Here is a 19799-nt window from a genome sequence, read left to right as displayed (position 1 = left end):
ATGACTCGTAGACTGCAACGATGGCGGGACGTCAGAGGGGCATGTACGGTAAGAGTGCATGTGTGGTATGTCGCGGCTTGGTTATGGCACGTGCGTTCTCTCGTTACGAACTCTGTAATGCATCCGATTTGTTGTGCATTAGCCCATATCTATCTGTGCTCCGTTGGCTTGTGGTATACTCATAGAGTTCCGAGGCCGCCTTAACATGTCACCGCACGTCGTACACCAGCTTGACATCTGCATATCTCAACAAGTTCTCCCAGCCCCCGTACTGGGCTCTCATCACTAAGCCTACCCTGTCCCCAGGCCGCAGTGCCTGCAGAAAACCCGTCCCATTGCCGTATCCATGTTCCTCCGCATCCTGGGTATCGAACGACTGTCCAGCCCGCCATTCAACTGCATAACGTTCGAACGCGGCTTCTGCCACCTTGTTGGATTGAACATGCCAGGCATATCTGTCCTCGGCGTCGGGCACAAGAGTCCATCCCGCTTGCTGGGCGATCGGGACGAAGTCTGCGGTTGTGCGGTGTAGATCGTGGGTCGACAAGATGGCGTCGAGGCGGTCGCTTTGCGCCTTCAGTGTCTCGGGGTCGTAGTCGATCGGCCGGAGGATGCATGCTTCGTACCACGAGTATGAGCCATGGAATGTGCCTATTCGTACAATCTCAGTCAGTAAGGAGGTCAACTGTGGATCAAACGGAGGTCGCCGTACAGGCCATGGGCGGACAATACCTTGCTGTTCTCCGCCCCATCCTTGGTCCCTGCCCTCAATATGCCACGTCACGCTCTTCATCCGCCAGTTCTCGCCCTCCTTTCCTGCGGGGAGCAGAGGGCTGACGAGGTACAGCAAGGCGGAACAGTTGTCCCCGCGCGTGTGCTGGTCTGAGCGCATCCGGACCGGGTCGCTGCGTTCGGCAAAGACGGCGGGGTAGTACTCCGCGAGGTCCATGATGTCGAGCACCAGCTCCATCGGGAGGCCGAGCTCGGAGAGCAGCCAGCGCACATGGCGGACTGGTTCAGCAGGATCGTCGTCGATATCTACCCGGTTCTCGTCACTATCGGCGGCGTCGTCGTAGAGCAATGATTGAAGCCCTCCCATCGATATCAGCTAGTACTGGCCTGATCGGAGGCGGAGCCTTAGGGTCAGTCTGTCCAGGACCCTCGCTAGCACCCAGACTTACCGTTGTGATACACTCGTGGAGGATGGGCGTGATTCAATTGAGAAGAAGATACTCGCGTCATGCGGATCTCGTTCCACAGCCACTGGCGATTTCCCAAGATGGATATATCCAAACACAGCACGTTCAGTCGACCCTTTTTGCATTCGTACGCGCATCTCAACGGAGACTCTCGCATGCACTTGAAATATGCCTTTACGCATGATTCAGATATCGGGGTCGGTACGACCAATGGGGAATGAGAGTCAATCATGAACAGGGAGGGGAGGGAGAGCGAATGTAACGACCATACTATATCCTAACGTGCAAACCGGCGGAGCACTACTATAGTTCTACAATTTTTTGAATGACTGGATGCAAGGTCGGGGTAAGCCTTGGTCTGCTACACAGAATTGATCGAGGACACGGGACATACGCTATCCCACTTCAATCTTGGAAGACCCCAGAGCCAGTCCATATCACGCTCCGGGGGATACAACGGCCAGTAGGGGGTCTCAATCAGCCAGAAGGGGTCCGACCTAGGGTCCCACGAGAGTACGTTGTTCATCTCCGCATGTTCGCCAGCGGGAGCGGTATCAAAGACCTCGTCCCGACGTCCAATGCTGAGGAGGACTTCGGGGATGGGGTGACCAAGGCGGACCCTGGTATCAAGCATCCATTCAATGGGCGCATGCCGCGCTATAGGGCGATAGACCTGTACGTGCAGCTTTTGGAGTGTCGGCGACGGAATTGACAACGGCGGTTCGCCGGGAAGCAACGCTGCTCCGAGCGCAGCTGCGAAGCTCAGACCGTCGGCGTTCTCGGAAGCAACGAGGAGGGTATCGAGTGTTGGAAGAAGCGGCGAGGTCCTTCGCAAGAATGACACGATCAGGTGCGTGTGCCCGTCCGTCGCTATGCGCAGTGTGTGCACTCGGCGAAGGGATGGGCCAAGCTTATCCGCCATGCAGGCTAACACGTCCTCCGAAGTATTGGCACCATGGATCACTTGAGAGAAAAAATCGGAGTGAAAATGAAACCACACCCCACAATCCGGCCCGAAGGCTCTAATATGATAGTGCTCGCCTTCTGAGGCTATCTCCAGGTGCGTAAGTTCGCCGAGAGGGGGGAGCGTCGCCAGTTGTGGGGTAGTGCTATCCAAGTATCTAATCCGATGTAGTTGTAGGGTCATGTCAGGGTTGAGTGCGAGGCACGATAGGGTGTTGAGTATCGCGTCTAGACGCTGATCGTAGAAGCAAAGAACGCGAAGTCGCTCGAGGCGCACGGTTTCCGTGGTCGTTACCGGGGACATTCCGTCCCACACGATTTCGGCCTCGATGACGTACAGCGTCTCCAAGCTCGGCGTATTGGCCAGCAAACGCAGAAGGTCGGAGGAATTGATCGTGCCAGATCCGTCCATGTGTTTCATCCCGGCTATCCGTAAGTGCGCCAGGCAGGGGAAGTAATCCCTTGGAGGGGGAGTTACTTGTAGCGAGAAAGCCAGGGCAACTAGTATGTTTCTTCTTCCAGGAAATATCTCGGGGGTTTGGATACGAGGGGAGAAGAAGCCTTCCCGGACGAGATTGAGATAGGTGAGAGTGGGTGATAGGGGAAGTAAGACATTGTCGTGGGGGAGCAAATGGTGGTGGTAGTCGACAGTTATGGTCAAGAAAAGCTCTTGTATGCGGGAGACGTTGATGCAAGAGAAGACCGGCAATGGGCTACCAACAGGGAGCTGCCTTCCTACTCTAAAGTAGACCCGGAACGGCAGACCGGCAGACCGCTGGACAAATAGATCGACGAGGTCCTGTGGCATACGTGAGTTGAGCGTCGTCCACAAGAACGGCAGCCGAATCGCAATTGTGCGGAGTCGGTGGCAGATATGAGTGATGCCAAAGAGCGACGATATCGCGGGTGGGGCTTCAAAGTGGTGATACGCATCGGGATGCCTCGACAATCTCTCCAGAGCAATAACGGAGAGAAAGATGGAAGACACTAGTTCTTCTGGGAGGTAGTTGAGGAATGCAGCAGAGTTTCGCTCTCTCCTAAGTGCGAAGGTCGACGCTTCAGGCTCCATGTGAACAATCTGGCCCTAAGTTGTCAAACGCCATTTGAAAACGAAAGTTAGATGATAGCACATACACTATTATCCCTTGAATGAATGCCCTTGATCAGCAGCAGTGGTAGATCGTTGGTGGAGGTCAGAAGTCAGTTGGGAGTGCCCGCAAGCGCGTCTATCACCACATAAGCGCCATTGTCCAAGTCCAATCGGGCACCGAGTGCTTTTCTCGTCATGAGCACCTAGTATACATACGACACTGAGTTCCTCCAGCGTCATCTGCCGTGTCTGCTCTCCCAGTGATAATTTGATGCTGCGCCCATTGATGTGTTCAACCCAGTCAAATTCAAAAGGCCCAATGTCATCGTAGGTGCGGCGGTCCCAGCCCCTCTGATTCCCTTACTATGCTTGTGAGTATTGTGGGTCTCGCTGACGGGACACTCGATATCTTTACGAAACATACCACTGAAGCCTTGTGTATCGGCTCTATTGGGGCGCGACCCAATGCGCAGTGTCAGTAAGCAGCCTCATGTCCCGGCCGTTGTTTCACTAGAGATCTCTCGACTAGTACTGTCCCCAAAACACGCAAAGCATTGAAGAGGCCGGGCTGTGGTACGCTCATCTCGAAGGCCGCTGTCAAGACCGTATGTCTCGTCTAGGAAACTGACAACTCATGAGGGTCGGGACAGAATATCGGCATGCTTTGTACGTAACTCGAACGTCGCGAGCGTGGTCTCCTGTCCTTTCCGCTTACAAGGAAACTTGCATCGTGTTCAGGGTTTCCGCACTCCGAGTACGTATCTGGCATCTCTTTCCATTTATATTTTACAGAATATCTCAATCCAAGTCATCTCCACCTAGCCGACACGACGCCAGGCTCGCTGCTCTAGATGCCGGCAGCAGATGGACAGCATTTTGCGACTAGGTGCAGACTTTTCAGTTTGCCTTCTCTCCTTTTCCTTCAGTGTCCTTCGGCAGTTTGAGCGCATCGCCAGTGAAGCCCCTATATCCTAAGGCGACCCTCATCACACAGAAAGCATCTGCTTCAGAGCCCCTCATGGTCGGTTGTTTTCCTTTCGCAACACGGCATGACATAGAACAACGAGACATGCCTCAGGAACCATCGCTATCCCTCCCTTCCAGTCCCGTCAAGCGTAAACCGTCGGGTGAGGCCCTTGCAGAAGGGGAAGCCTGTACCGATCCATCTCCTAAGCGTGTATGCACGGACTCGCCGTTGCCGGTCAGTCAGAAAGAGAATGGTGCGTGTATCGAATTTCGCGCACTGCTTCGCCGAGCCAACACTTCTGGCCTAGCCCCCAATGACTTTAGGCAGCAGCCCACACAGGCAATGACCGGCTACCTCGCCCACATCCTCACGATGGGCATGCAGTCCGCTCACATTGAACCAAGTCTGGAGTTGGGGAACGTACCGCAGTCGCGTGCATACCGTGCGGGATGGACCTCATCTCCTGCATATCCATTTTCAATTGAGGTAACTATCCTTGTGCTCTTCTGTTCATGTGATGCTGTACTGATGTACCAGCGCGAAGGGGTCGGATATCCAGTCCAACGCGCGAGGCGGGTTTGATATGTCGCAGGTTGCCAATCCGGTGCAGGACCCGAAGGGCAAACGACCCGAGCGCATTCCCTCCGATAGCAAACCAAATCACTCGCATTTACCGCGATTTGCTCGTAGCGTGCAGCGGATAATTGAATACGGGATTGAGGCCGCGAGTATGTGACACGATCCTTCGTTGCTTTTTCCCTTTTCCTAACAGAAGTGGGATCACCACAGCCGCTAGCGAACCTCCGCAACTTCGTGCCCCTTCTCAGTACGAGAGGCTCATGGGTCCAGCAATGCCCTATGCTGCGTTCGTATCTAGGGCCTCTGGCACCATGCATTTGAACCGAGGGATCCGGAGGGTGTCCACCATTGATGACGCTGGGTGTGAATGCTCCATCTGTGTCCGAGCATTGGCGAAGCGGTTGGAAAGTGCCGAGCCTTTCAAGGCGCTGTCTCCGCCCCTAGACACGTTGGTGGAGCAGTTATCTTCTCCGCCGGATGAACAGCCCGGAACACCCTGCCATACTGACGAAGGCGGCCGGACTGACCCTCGTCGCTCTATGTTCATGAATCATCGTGGCTATTCGCCATTTCCAGGGCTGTCTCGAGGACCATCGAGTACGTAGATCACGAACTATCTTTCTTCCTTGCGTAATCTCTTATGACAATGCAACAGACGATTTTTATGCTGTGTCAGGGCCCTCCGAAGTGCCGGCCGCGCGGCGTTTGCTATGAGAACGATGTTTCGGCATGTCCTTGCATGTTTTGATGTCGAGCATGGACGTGCGTATCGTCGAGTAACTACATAAGCGGCATTCCTTCTCGCAATGAGCATGCGATATGTGCGGATTCTCTCTTGCTACCCCAGTCGACCTTCTCATGCCCTCGCCCGACCTTTTGCGAGTTAGACAACGCAAATAACCTCTTGTTCACGTAACCTCTCCTTCAGGCCGCAATCATTAGATTCTCTCGGTTAGTACATCCGCAGCCTTCTCCATCGATATCGTGTTCCAAGTGTCCGCCTTACAACGAGATGTATTAGTTAGCATCGGATCGTTTCTCATCGGGCAATGACTTGGCATGATTTCTACCGGGTATATGTAGCACGAGCTGCCCTTGTAACGAGCTCCATGACTATGATGGGCGTCTGTGTTTCCTACTTCGTCGGCAATTTCCCTGGTAAAAGGTCGCCCAAGCCTTTTGGCCTCTTGATGATCATCAATGACTCCCTGCTTCACAGTATTTGGCAATACCGCATCTTATTCTCTCACTATTGTCTTGTTCGTCTCATAGAATGTCGCTCGCTCTGCTTCCTACGGAACTTCTCTCCATGATCGCATTCTCTGCGTGCACTGACGGCGGTCCCACAGGGTGTTCTCTGGCCTTGGTCTCCAAGCACATCCGTGACGTATCGCGCCCTGCACGGTTTTACAGTGTTGCTCTTGCATCTACTCTAGAACAGATGGAACGCTTTCTTGCATGCTTCAAAGCTGAACGCGCCCGTGTCGCCGAGTCTCCGCTCAGGGTCCGCCATCTCTTCCTCTCGCTCCTCGGCCAGGCGAATATCTTCAATCCATCGAGGATGGACGCAATCCTCAACGCCCAGAATGACACTGAACGATACCGCCGCATCATTGAACTGATGACCCAATTCGGGGATGACCAGGACGAGCTCAGCGAACGGTATGCCCCCCTTGTTCCCGCGCTCCTCGAACTCGTTTCCCCGGACCTACGTACTTTCGTCCTCCTTCAAAGCAAGTTCCGCAAGCTACCCAAGTCACTCTTTTGCTTCCCCCAGCTCAAGGAGCTGACGCTGCTAGGAGGAGATCCGAAGTTCGCTCGTTTCACGGATGTCCCTGCAGACCATGACCCTCTCTATCCATCTCTCAAACGACTGCATCATATCTTTGTCTTGATGCTCCTCGATCACGACGATGTCGACTTCGTTCCATGGGCCCGCCATGCACCCAACGTCACGCATTTGAAGGTCTCTCGGCTCAGCGCTCGCCCTGACGTTACCCTCGACACGCTTCTACGCGCATATAGTACGTAGTTTCCTCCGTCTCGGTATGTACTCCATAAGTTCTTACGAAATCGCTATAGGCAGGGTAGCAGAGGAAGACGTCCTATTCCCTCACCTCAAGCAAGTCTTGATTCAACCTGAAGCCGAGCCAGAAGAGGATGACATCGCGGCAACGGTCACCATTGCCGCGTATAGGCAATACATCCAGTGGCTTCGTCAGTCCGTGAAGGAAACCAGGGTAGATACGGTTCTACTGAGCGACTGGGATGATAACGTCGTGGGCAACTTGCAGCAATTCCACGACTTCAATACAGAGACAGCACTCAGGGACTGGTTGGCTAGAATAGAAGGTGGTGAAGGGTGCTGGGCTCTGGGCACCCCCGCTGCGGAGGATCATGAGAGCGGTGTTGCTACGGGCCTACAGGAGCCTCTGGAATTAAGTGATGACGAACCCCCCACGTCTGGTACGTCAATCGATTGTCTATCTATAGCAAGAAGACTGAATATATGCGTACTAGAACCTTTCTCTAACCCATAATCCCCGTGTTCAATGTTCAATTCTATACCATAGGTGTTCGCGCCACATAGCAAGCTGCCAATCCAGTGGCGCTCCGAAGGCGATTGATGTCGGCTTGCTCGCGACGGCGCTCGAGTTCGCACTCCTAGACCAGTCGGACATGCTGCAATCTCGTCTGATCCTGCTACGCCCAGAATACACCCCGAGAAGGTCCCCAACACGGACGAACTGCTTTGCGCTGTGTTCGAAAACATCTCTCATCGTTCAGCGTATTCTCTTTTGGCGGCCGGCACTTTATTCCACCTTCTGCCAATGATCCTTAGTCCACCTTGGCTGCATTCGAAGGTTTCCGATCCATAACAGATATTACTGTGATCGGCTTCGAATGACCAGCAGTCAGACTGTGCCAAGACGCGCCGAACTTGGTTTTCGTCCCATCATTGAGCTGCAGTCTTTGCCGTCTTGGCTTAGCTCTGATCTTAGGCACACGTTCCATCATATTCCGATACATACATTGATGCTGACGTGAGGTCTTGAGCCCGTGCTCTGCCGGTTTCAATTGAGCTATCTTCAGAGAGAACATATGCTGTGCAAAAAGATAATCGAGCAAGAGCTGCCGCTAACGCGGTGTCCAGTCAGTCACAGCGTTGCTAAACATGGTCGTCCTCCGTCCATCTTCTCGAACACTGCTAGGTCAAAGCCGTATGGATACCGGTTCTTGTGCCTGGCACTTCAAAGAGCATACAGTTACGACTTCAATTGATTGCCATGATGGTGAGACCTGGGCCTAATGCCTCAGGTCAGCAGTCAGATATGTATGTCATGATTAGTTCCGTGCTTCTCCTCGGCTTCTTTGACCCGTGGATCATGATCATCTGGTAGCCGTACTTGGTGAGGGTTGGTGATGGATCTTGTCGTCAGCACTCCTCGAAGGCGATGCTGCGATCGTAGTGAGTGGTTGCATTAGTGCTGCTTATGCTGACCCCTGTGAAACAGCGCACTCGGCTGCTCTTCGTTCGTCACAGCAACGGCAGAAGCGTTCACATACTGTGTAGTGTTGGCGAAGCTTACTTAGCTATCTCAGTGCATCAACCTGCTCTGATTCGCGTCCATCAGTACTTCGTTCATCTCAGGTTCCTCGTACATACACATAAAGCAATACGAGGCGAATTTCTATCGCTACTTACGTCGCCGTCCATCGTTATGCAGCGTCCACAACTCCTCCGAGCAGGACTGTCTACCATCAGCAAAAGTGCAAAACGGTTGGCTAAGGTTGGCCCGATTGGCCATGACGTCGAAAATTGGGCCAGATTGGCGCCGAAGACAATCAAGCCAATGGGACGGGTCTGAACACAAGTCGAGGAAGGGATTGCCGGGAGGAGAATGTTTCGCAACCAATTGTACGGGGAGATGTCTCAGGATGCTTGAGTAGAATACCCGTATACGATTCATAGTTCATCAATACAAAAGCACGTTGCAGAGACAAGAGAGACAAGAATACAGTATGACACGTGCGCTGCGCGAAACGAGGTCGAAACATATTTGCAGGCTACCTACAAGGGTGCATAGCCCAGACGGGCGTACTCGTAATCGTCCGATGCCTGACAGTGGTCCTCCCCGTCTTCCGGACCCAGGTCTTCATCATCATACAACTGCTCACCATCGTCATCATCCTCGCTGCCTCCCGTACTTGCTTCCTCCTCGTCGTGGTCGATCTCCGAGTCGACACCATCGTAATCGTCGGCCATCTCATGATCTTCCGGAGCGTCCGGTTCCATGATGTTGTCTTCGTCCGCTTGAGGTCCGTCCATGTTGAGCTCTTCATCCGGGTCGCCCTCAGCGGCAGGAGGTGGGACTTGATTGGTAGCAGTATGCTGGTGTCCGACACCATCCCCGACATGGCGCATCACCATGTCCCGGTTAGCGAAACTATAGAGCATTGAGTAGAAATTGGTAGACAATATAGAGTAAACATGTGACTTACATGCCAACATAGTGGAAATTCCAGTCGACGTCGTCCTCATCCACCTGTCGGGCGATACTGGGGCCGGGCAGGGCTGTGTCCGACTGACCGTAGTGGAAGGCGGGTATGAGCTGCGCTGCACGGAGAACCTGGCGGGGATTGAGGAAACCAAATGGCTCATCGTCCGCACGAGCCCATTTGAGTCGTGGCAAACGTCGCGACTTGATGCCAGGTGCTTGAGTGTCGAAGTCAAACCAACGTACCCATAGGAGCTGATATGGCCTTGGTTGTGTGTCGTCTGCGCCCAAACTGTCACTGCCGGCTAGGTAAGCGTTAACGTGGAAGAGGCCGATGACGCGTGCATATAAGTATGGGTGTGCGCTGTCCTCAGGTGCGACCATCATAATGTCGGGGTGCGTCCGTGGATTGATTGAGTCCTGGGCGCGACGCATGTCGTATGTCGTGTAGTTGACCCGGAACACCTTCTGGCGGTACAGCCGATTGCCGCAGATGCGAACACGGGCGAGATCTGCGTTTGCGATGGGTTGGTCCATGGTGAGCGCGCCGTCGCCACCAGACATGCAGGCGAAAAGATGTGTCTTGAGGTTTTTTACGAAGTCCTAGGATATGCACGCATCAAATGGCTGCACGATGCGACCAGCATGTACACACCTTGCATGCTGGATCCCCAGCGTTAGCGTGCAGAAACTCGCCTATATCTTGAGGGTAGCGCTGCTCTATAGACATATGGTGATGGTCGGTGAACACAGTCGCCGAGAGCGGCTGGTCCTCTTCGAATTGGACGCGAATGTCATGTCGACGCCTGGTTTTGGTTGTGGGTGTAGCTCGGGTTCTGCGTCGCGTAGACGACACCGGGATACCGCGGTGAATCCTGTCGAGAACGGCCTGTCGCCGTACCTCCGCGGCCACCTGAGAACCGAATGTAAGATTCTTATTAGTGCGCTTATAGAAGCTCTTCAGTCGCCGATGCTCTAATTCGCCCTGGTGAGTGAATTAGTAAATGCGCGACAGGCAATATCTGAACCTATCGAAAAGGGGAAGTTGTTGCGGTATGCGTATGCAAGGGTGATAGCATAGGCAAGCGTCTCGAGCACAGAAGCCATTGGGGTGAGGCCATGCGGCTTCCCAGCTTCAAATTTGATAGGGTGCTCACCGTCTGAGTGTTTGAATTGTCCGACGTGCCGGTCTGTCGAACCATGCGGACGTAATCGCCGAGACGATGATATTTAATCGTGTTGACGTTGAACGACTTGATCTTGGGGGATGAGTCGTCCTCAGAGGGAGCGGCTCGACCTCCTGGGACGTTCTGCGCAGACGCGGCTTTGCGACGTTGACGGGACTGAGTCTCTCTCGGGAGCTCCTTCGTGTCGAAGAAGGGGCAGACCCTACTAACGAAGGCACGCATCGCCTTCCCAAGGGACACCGTGACGGCTTGGAATTTGCTGAGAGTCGTATCTGTGTGCAGTGAGAGTTTGGCAAACGCGTGCCACATGCTCAGCTCAAAAATGAGGTCGAGGATGAGACTATTGTACGGCTCAGGGAGCAGGCCTTCGAAAACAGGCATTGCGCACTGTTAAAGTGGCGGATTAGTATGAAACAGCGGCGTTAGACAACCCGAACAACCTGTAGTATCTGCTCGAAGTCCCTAGCCGCAAGCTTCTTCATGGCAGACACATTGCCATTGAATGGGCGGATGACACCGCGTCCAAATGGCCGTATGAGTGAGAAGCTGGGCGGCGATGTGACTTCACAACCTGCAATTGAAGCCAAGACAGTAGTTGCTCACCGCCGATCAAGTTCCTGAACCGCGTCATTGCCAGCAGCCATCAGAATCCGAACCAAGTGTGTGAACGTTGACTTCCACACGCCCAGTTCAAACTCGTGCATCAAGTCCGGCGTGAACAGATCATAGACGTTCTTTCCGAATTTGGCGAAACGGATGGAGAATGCGGACTACAGATCTCAAAGATTGTTAGGGTATATCGTACACTATGTTACCCGTCAGACTCACCCTCGTCGGCGTGACAGACACTTTGTTGAGAAGCGTCGCCTTGATGTTAGTACCGTCGGGAGCGCGTCCGAGACCAAAGATCCATTCGCGGGCTTTGGCAATCGCAGCGCGCAGGAACCCGGTGTCCTCGCGCTTTTTTGTGACGCGGTGCTTGAGATCTGTCTTGGTGCCCATCATTCCGAAGTCCTTCTTTTCGATGAGGCACTCCGGGCAAGCGCATTTCCCGAGGAATTTCAGACATGCAACCAGACATCTACTCAGAACATTGAGGTATGTACAACAACTCAAGAACATTTGAACACTCACTTTTCAGGGTAATCCGCAGAATACAGGAAAATCCGTGGAAATATACGCCGTACGATGCCGTCGGCGCACTCGATGAGGATGCCATGTTCGAACGCGTGCATGAAATCGGCGTCCAGCAGGGCCAGCCAAATCTTCTGCATCAGATCGTGTTTGAGCAGCCGGATCACGGCCGCGGAAGGTGGGGCGTCGTACAGGTCCTTGTACCACTCAAACAGAGCGGGGGGGAGCTGCGAGGGGCAAGTCAGTGATGGAAGCTGAACATCCGGGCCGGAAACGTACAGGAGGAACATAAGCCAGATGGTGAGCCGCAAACATTGTGGGCTTGAGCCGGAAATACTTGGACAAGTTCGCAATGAACGTATGAATCGGCCAAAGGGATGCGGTGCCGAACTGCGCCAAATGCGTAGAGTCGGAGTACACAGTGAGGGCGCACACAGCATATTCGATGTCTGGGCCATCGTCTGGATTGCGCGGCTTGTTCTGAAGCTTTTGGTGCTCCTCAAGCATGGCGTCGGAGTTGTACACTTCGGAGTAAATGCGCTCGGGGGGCTGGTCAGCAGAGCGGCGGCGGAAGAGTTGGTGTGGAACCCAGTGATATTTTCGCGCGACAGGATCCCGTATAGCGGCTTTGATGACTTCCGTGAATTTGCGCGCCCAGATGCCACGTACAAAGAATGACTCCGTGGTCCTCTCGTCCTCGTGTTGCACACGTTCCTTCGGAAGGTGTAGTTCTATGTCGATCTCGCGCCACCCGTCGTCCACCGAGAAGGCACCCAGCGTGCTTTGATGGTTGTCGAGGCGCCGCTTTTCTCGAGTAGCGTTGAACCCAGTCAAGTCGTCCTTCTCGAAACGCGGGTCGAGGAGGACATCATCGACGAGACGCTGGAGTTCCCCAGTTGACTTCGTGACGGACCCAGAATACTGCCAGTGCATGAGGCTGAAGACGCTCCAGTTGAGGAAAGGCGCATAAGATCGCGCGGCGACGTCCCGAGCACGGGCGAGGCCATCGGCAAAGCTCACCCCGAATGCGCGCAGTGGGTTGCGCTCGCGATTGTCCGGAGGGGGTACGAGGTGCGTGGCGGCGTCCGCGAAGTCCGCTGGCGTGAGACCTTCCTCCGGATCCCTCTGGGGAAGGGACATGTAGCGACGGAAAACACCGTATTGATTTGGGGGCGTGTCAAAGTGTGGGGGAGGTGGTGCTCCGGGGGGGAGGTCCATGGTGTGTGGCGGAAACGCACGGCCGCTCGGCTCGCGCTCACGTTCCTCGGGGGCGTCCTCGACATAGGCGTGCGGCTCAGCTGGAGGAGAGCCAGGGGCCGAGTCAGGGTAGGCTGGAGCAAAATCCTCAAACGCTGCTGGAGGAAGGGAGAATTCCGGAGCGAATATCATAGGGGGGGGAGGGTTGGCGACGGGGGTGAGCGCACTCGGGAGACCCCTCAGCGTCGATGGGACCATGTCCCGGAAGGCCCCGGGAATGCGTCGTGTACGACCGGTGCGCTGGCTAACAAAATCAGGGAAAACGGGCATGCTAGCAGCCCGTTCAGCCTGCATATATATGCGTTAGGTCAGGCCTGTACGGATGTCCCACACACTGCCTACCTCGAGCCGCGCCCGTTTGTCCTGCTCCCTTCTTTTGCGCTCTGCGATCTCCGCCTTCTTCCTGGCTTGCCACTCTTGCTTTTTGGCGGTGCGGATGGCATTGCGACGTTCGTCTTGGTCGAGATGACGCTTGATGCCACCGGCGAGTAAGTCGCGTGTGTCTGCGCACTTCGCGCGGTGGCGGGTGAGGTCCTTGAAGTCGCGACCGCATCCCTCGCATTGTTGGAGCATGAGGGTTACAAGAAAAAGGAGCGCAATAATGAGTATGCGCATGGGAACGTTTTTTGGGCCCTGCAGAAGTGGCGGCCTGCTGGGGAGAGAGAGAGAAAAAATCGGCAAAGTGTCCTGGATGGACCGTGCGCGGTCACGTGATGAACACGACAACACGATCCGACGCCAAGAAGGCTCGCCGATCGCGTCACTTACCGCATCGGGTCAGCTTCTGTCTCTCTTCTCTCTCCAAGTCTCAAGTCTCTCAGATGGCCGACGTTTGTGCAAGTCCCATCTTGCTCCCGAACCACAACCTTCCACCCGAAGACTGTAAGTGTTCCGCTTTCTAGTATTCTCGCGACCGTGATGCTCACGCTTTGAGTCCTTGTTGGGGTCAACAAGGACTCATATCTCATACTCGATACGCTTCCAGCCGAGTTCAACTCGCATACATCGATCACAGTGTTTCGGCATTCAAACATGGGTGACAATCACAGGAAAAGGCGACCACGGCCAAGGTGAGCGATATGCCACGTGTATTGGGGCGCATATAGGTACCTGTGTGTGCGCATATACTCACCTCGTCCTGCGCAGGTCACTTTCGTCTCGCTCGCCCACCCCGCCTTCCAATAAAAAGGCACGCAAGCACGATACTCACAAGCCTCGCAGGCACGCGTCCCGCGATCGCCACCAGCAAGACGATCCTCACCGCCACCGACGCGAGGGAGATCGCGCTCGGGAGCGAGGACGATCCCGCGACCGCGATCCTCAGCTCGGCTCCGCAGAACGCGGGGTAGTCCCCATGGCCCAAGGCCCGAGCGAGAACACCATTCAACCTCGGGCAATGCATCCTGATAGCTCGGCCCGCGAGCAGCACCCGGACATGCGACGTCCAGTGCTGGGGAAGACGTCGCGTCCTCCCCAAAACTGGGTGGACGACTGGCTCGCTCAAGAAGAGGCCGAGCTGGCAGAGGACCCAGAAGCCAACCAACCCCCTGTGGTTGATTTTACGCAGCCACGTCCCCAGCCCTCAGCAAACGCCTCGCGCCCCCCCCGTCTTGTGCCGCGTCACCCTTCTCCCAACCGACAACCTCCCTCATCCGGCGCGCGCCCAGATGCGCCTGGTCGCCCTTCCTCTCCTCGTACGGAACGCGCACCTCCACGTGCCTCCGAACGCGACCGTCACAAAGATGCCTCAGCTGGGAGGCGCAAACATGACCGATACCACCGCAGGTCGTGCAGTCGCTCATCGTCCCGAGGTCGCCAGTCCCGATCCGCGTCTGCGTCATCCCGTCGGCATTCATCCCGCCACAAAAATCGTAGCCGACGCCGACGCCGTTCTTGTTCTACCTCCTCGTCCGAATCACGGTCCCGTTCGCCCACCAAGAGACACCCTCGGCGCGCAAGCGAACATGACGACACCAACGAGGACGAGCTGACGTGGAGTCAGTTCAAGCGTGATATGAGGCGCATCGACAAGGGCTACGGGGTGTCGTACGCCCCCTGTTTTCTCGTGCCCGCGTTTGCCCCGCTAACACACCACCCCTTCTTTATTGCTAGTGATAAGTCTTCCCACCTTGCTGGGCTTCGAGATCTTGCCCGTTTCCTCCCACGACAGTACACGCCCTACGACAATTTTAATTCCATGTTCATCACAGGGATAAGTATCTGGCAGCTCGGGCCCATGTCGGAGGCCGATCGCACCAAGCGGATCAAGGCAGTTCGCAAAGTGTGCGTGGATCGTGGGCTCCGGGGCGTGGCTGACCATGTGTTGTACATACAGGAAATTCAAAGACGCTCAATATCTGGTGTACGTGTTCGAAGACCTCATCCAAGAGCACACAATCTTCCGAAACTATGCGGAGAAGCTCAAGGATCGCCCGCAAGACATTTTGGCTGTGGCGCGCTTCGTAAGTCTGTCCACTTTCCTACAAATGTTCGCGTTGTTGGGATCGAGTCGTACTTGAACGTTGGGGGAATCTGCTGTGTCCTCGTCGTCGTTGACCTCGAGGTGCTTGCGGGTGAGAATCACTATGCCTGATGACCACCCGGAGTTCCTCTGTTGGATGGTGTGCCAGATTTTTGCGCCGTGTGCCTGACATCGCTGACATTGCAGATTGATTACCACGCACGAGCGGCACGCACGTCGGACATCCGAACGCTCAAAGTCGAGCTTCCAAAATTCTTCGAAGACGTCCAAATCGCCCCCGACTGGGCCGTGCCCGCGCTCTCACCGCTAGAGTTCGAAAAGAGGGAACGTAACTGCGGTCTCTATTCCGACTGCACCGCCCGCCTGCTTGTCAACATCAACGAACGCGAACGCTTTGACCGCAATGGGACCATGTGATAATACTCCCCATTTCTCTCCAATCGTGTGCCCGTTTGCTAACTCGGTCGCACAGTTACCGAATGACAAAATTAGCCGAAACGCCCGAACTGAAAAAAAAGCGCCTCCGCAAGCATCCAGAGACTGACGAAAGCTATTCCTATCCTTCGTTTTTGTTCCCAGCAACACTCGAGTATAACGCCGATGATCCTTCGTACGGTCTTTTCAAGGGCGCGTTCTTTCGAAAGGTGTGTGGTACTCCTGTTGACTAGCATTCTACTTACAGCACACACGGGTCCCACTAGTGTGTACGGACTCTTCTGACGGGGGCTACCTCCGCCAGTCAGCCCCCTGGGGTACCCGGAACAGGCCGTTCAACACTATCGAAGAAGCACAACATTTATTGCGTCACAAGCGCAATGATTGCCTACGTGGCTTCCTTGGTGAGCCTCCGTCAATAACACATGTCTCCTCTTACTGACGCATCTGTCCATCGAGCAGGTTAGATTTCTGCTGAGCGACAAAAAGGACTGGGACGGTGACGATGCGGATGGCTCCGGGCAACTACTTCATTCGGCCCTCCGCGAATTCCTGGACCTCGAATTTGAAGCCCACGAAGACGCCGCTGAAGATGGGCTCTTTCAACCTGGGTCCGAAAAGGAAGAGTTGAACGAGAATGTCTTCGCGCATTATAATCGGTTTGCTTTGCCCACATCCACTCTAACTGTTCTTACTTTCTTGTGTTACAGGTGGATTTTTGGCAGAGCGTACGGAGATGACAACGTACGCCTGAGACAGCTCCAACAAAAAAACAACTCGCTTTACGACGACGGCAAGGCTGGCGATGACGATAGCACAAGACGTGGTGCCCGCACGATCCGAGAACAGGCACTCGTCACGCACAAGGCCCGGCTTCAACAAATGGCCATGCGTCGACTTGAGCAACAAGACGACGCCAGCACACAAGCGTCTCAAGGCCTCTCTTATGCCGACGACGACGAGGAGGCAAACGGGCAAGCTCGCACCGAGGAGGTCCCCGGGCAGGAATCGGGCGCGCAAGAAGAAGGCGGGGGCCCACAAGATGAACAAGCCGTCGCACAAGAACCGGCCTCGGATGCAGCACGCTGAAGCCCGCAAATACACGCTTTACTGACTATGGATGCCGTGCGCGGGGTTTAGCAGCTCAACACCGATCTCGAGACGTACTGCTCCGCCGGACCCTCCCTCTCCGACAGCCTCAAGCGCCTCTACGGCTTCGGGCTGCTGCTCCTCGTCCCAGGCACGATGACGGCCTCACTCATGTCGACTGTAGAGCAGATCATGTACGTTGTAGTGGCTGTACCGTTCGTGTTCCCTAATGGATGCTTCTTGACGTGACTATCTGGTGTGGTGACTGCATTGGCCACCCCAATTAGCATTTGCGGCTCATTTTGATGACCTCTAAGAAAAGGGAACGAATTACTGCACGGCCGCGCGCATTTGAGACCATTGTTTACAATCAGTACGCTTCGCAGAAACTCATTGGCCGCATTGGCGGCGCTTGGCTCCCTTCGCCGTGTACATAAGTCAGACAACCGTGGCCAATCGTCCAAAGCAGATGTCCTTATACCGTTTATTATGCCGCTTGTCCTCAGGTCTACCTAAATACAATAGAAACAATCACCGACAATCTAGCCAATCGCTGGAGGCAATTGGCCTTAATTGCCTACGTTGCTCTCGAGCCCCCTCGAGCACCTCCCACCCCCCCAAAATTGGTTCCTAATAGAATCAGAGAGAACTTAGCATGTTCAACGGAATACATTGCTGATATTCTGTAGCATATTTTCAAGCATCTTGAAGCACGTCGGAGACCAAGTGAAATGCAGTTTTGCTGATGACGCCTCAATTCCAGTTCGGCTCTCTAGCCGGCTCTCAACCACCTCATTTTTCGCTCACCCCCAATTTCCTAGCTGCGCCAGTCACGCCCAGGTCACCGTCGACGTCGACGACCCGCCCATCGGCTACCCCAGCCAGCGCCCCATCGCCCGGCCCAAGTCCCCTCGACAAGCTCGCTGTCGAGCTGCTCACGCTCATCGCGTTCTACGCCTGCACCGACGGCGGGCCCACGGGGTGCTCGCTCGCGCTCGTCTCGAAGCGGGTGCGCGCGGCCTCGCGCCCCGCTCGCTTCTTCTCCGTCTCGCTCATGACGTCCCCCGCGCAGATCGAGCAGTTCCTCGCGTGCTACCAGGCCGAGCGCGCGCGCGCGACCGACGCCCTCCCGCGCGTCCGCCACCTCTGCCTCTCGCTGTTCGGAAAGGGGCTCGACAGCCCCGCTGCGGCGCCTTCCTCAGCAGCCTCCGGGTATGCGGAGGCGGGGGCAGGGGCGGGGCCGCGGCCGACGTCGCGCGCCGAGTTCCTCGCACAGATGCAGCGGCGGGCGCAAAACTGGCGCTCCGCGCAGGACAGCCTCGACGAGCGGTACAACCACGTCGTGCCGACGCTCGTGCGCGCGGTCGCGCCGGACATCCAGACGCTCGCGCTCGTGCAGGCGCAGTGGCGCGCGAGCACGGTCGTGCGGTGCTGCTTCCCGCGCCTGCGCGAGCTCACGCTCGTCGGCGGGGACCCGAGCTTCATGCCGTTCGGGTTCGTGCCGGAGGGGAGGCCGCTGTACCCGGCCCTGAAGAGGCTGCACCACATCCTGGCGTTCGTGGGGCGGGACGTGGATTTCTTGCAGTGGGCGACGCACGCGCCGGGGGTGACGCACCTGCGGGTGTCCAGGCTCGACTCGCACCCGCGGGTCACGGTGGACACGCTGGACCAGGTCATCGGTGAGTGCGCTTCTGTGCCCGCACGGCCGGATGGGTGTCCTGACGGTGATTCGACGACGTTGCAGGCGACCAGGGGTCGGACGAGTTCTTCGCGCACCTGCAGCACGTCATGATCGAGCCGCACCCCGCGCCGCCGCCTGGGCCTGCGACGACGACGGCGCACCTGGCGTTCCGCGACTTCCTGGCGCACCTCGAGCGTTCGAAGGAACGGGCGAGGGTGCCGGTGGCCGTCCTCCCGCCGCTTGAAATGCCGAAGATGGTGGCTGGGATGGACCCGCACCGGACGTGCATCATGCGGGTGAAGAGGGAGTGGATGGAGCGGGTCGAGGGCGAGGGCGCGGGGTGCTGGGAGGAACACATGCATATGCAGAGGCGTGGACGGGGTGCGTCGCACTGAGCGGCGGGAAACAAGTACTCGGGCATCCTGGACAGAAAAGTGAAGCAAGCTGAGGGAATCTATGCACTGAATATCAGCCGCTATCCGCTCCCTAGCGTACTGTTCTTGTTGTGGGTTGTAATCTAGCACACAGAACATTGCAGGTCAATCTAATTGGTTGGACAAAGATGTCTGCTGTATCTTGGCTGCAGCTAACGTGTTTCAAGCTCCGCCCAAATAGAGGAGGGCAGCCACAGACGCGTCTTGGACGCGTTGGGTGGGGCGCAGGACGACGCCAACGGCGTACTCAGACTCGTTCGCTGCAGCTGCAGGCCTGTTACTTTATTTACTGCTCCTCGTCTTCTTCTTCTTCTTCAACGACACGCACTGAACGCCATGGCCGCCCTCGAGTTCGGTCTCCCTAGCAGCCTCCTTTTCTCTGCGGACACGCCCAGCAGCGTACCCCAATCCCTACAGCAGTCCATGGTCGAACACGCATTTTTGCCCAACGGGTTGCTCTCGGCAGAAGCCACATTACTATCCGAGACGACTGAAGCAGAGTCCACTCTTGTGGGTAGCGGAGACTTTGGCGGTGCGTACCCCACTAATTCAGATCCTTGTACGGCCTCTGCGGGGTGATACTGCGACCCGTGCGGAACTATCGCTCGTTGTATCGTACCAAGCATGTCATAGGAACGAGCCAGCCTTGATAGCCACCATCCCTGCCAAAAGTGGTCACAGCTGAACGAAGGATCCGATTGCAGATGCACCAATGCTATTTGCTGAATCGACGACAGTCATGTCGCAAGAGACCACATCCCAGTCTCAGTCACAAGGCACGCCCAACTCGCAATATCTTCCAA

At 55.8% G+C, this 19799-nt stretch overlaps 5 protein-coding genes across 5 annotated transcripts; 2 read left to right on the top strand and 3 right to left on the bottom strand.

Moving 5' to 3' along the window:
* Positions 1–208: 208 nt before the first annotated feature.
* On the bottom strand, positions 209–1099 carry DICSQDRAFT_50115 (uncharacterized protein; the record flags this gene model as incomplete). Its single annotated transcript, XM_007361467.1, has 2 exons — positions 209–664; positions 728–1099. The coding sequence occupies 2 exons, from the start codon at positions 1097–1099 to the stop codon at positions 209–211; spliced, it is 828 nt and encodes a 275-aa protein (XP_007361529.1).
* A 461-nt stretch (positions 1100–1560) lies between these two features.
* On the bottom strand, positions 1561–3322 carry DICSQDRAFT_177617 (uncharacterized protein; the record flags this gene model as incomplete). The annotated part of the gene is made up of 2 exons (XM_007361466.1): positions 3297–3322; positions 1561–3240 (listed from the first exon to the last, which is right to left on the bottom strand). Exon 2 carries the CDS (start codon positions 3229–3231, stop codon positions 1561–1563), a length of 1671 nt encoding a protein of 556 aa, XP_007361528.1. The 5' UTR covers positions 3232–3240; positions 3297–3322.
* A 2917-nt stretch (positions 3323–6239) lies between these two features.
* On the top strand, positions 6240–7338 carry DICSQDRAFT_165967 (uncharacterized protein; the record flags this gene model as incomplete). The annotated part of the gene is made up of 3 exons (XM_007361465.1): positions 6240–6822; positions 6881–7264; positions 7319–7338. The coding sequence occupies 3 exons, from the start codon at positions 6240–6242 to the stop codon at positions 7336–7338; spliced, it is 987 nt and encodes a 328-aa protein (XP_007361527.1).
* Positions 7339–8870: 1532 nt separating this feature from the next.
* On the bottom strand, positions 8871–12551 carry DICSQDRAFT_49194 (uncharacterized protein; the record flags this gene model as incomplete). The annotated part of the gene is made up of 9 exons (XM_007361464.1): positions 8871–9246; positions 9302–9900; positions 9953–10282; positions 10455–10871; positions 10916–11030; positions 11088–11254; positions 11313–11565; positions 11619–11845; positions 11898–12551. The coding sequence occupies 9 exons, from the start codon at positions 12549–12551 to the stop codon at positions 8871–8873; spliced, it is 3138 nt and encodes a 1045-aa protein (XP_007361526.1).
* Positions 12552–14678: 2127 nt separating this feature from the next.
* DICSQDRAFT_159243 (uncharacterized protein) lies at positions 14679–18957 on the top strand (the record flags this gene model as incomplete). The annotated part of the gene is made up of 12 exons (XM_007361463.1): positions 14679–14921; positions 14988–15158; positions 15211–15337; positions 15544–15770; positions 15830–16001; positions 16059–16196; positions 16255–16451; positions 16503–16845; positions 16933–17075; positions 17722–17890; positions 17954–18560; positions 18626–18957. The coding sequence occupies exons 1-12, from the start codon at positions 14890–14892 to the stop codon at positions 18955–18957; spliced, it is 2658 nt and encodes an 885-aa protein (XP_007361525.1). The 5' UTR covers positions 14679–14889.
* Positions 18958–19799: the final 842 nt, after the last annotated feature.

This window comes from Dichomitus squalens, assembly GCF_000275845.1.
Source record: "Dichomitus squalens LYAD-421 SS1 unplaced genomic scaffold DICSQscaffold_2, whole genome shotgun sequence".
NCBI classification, from domain to species: domain Eukaryota; kingdom Fungi; phylum Basidiomycota; class Agaricomycetes; order Polyporales; family Polyporaceae; genus Dichomitus; species Dichomitus squalens.
Note: the sequence above shows the minus strand (reverse complement) of the source record. Positions and strands in the feature narration are given on the sequence as shown.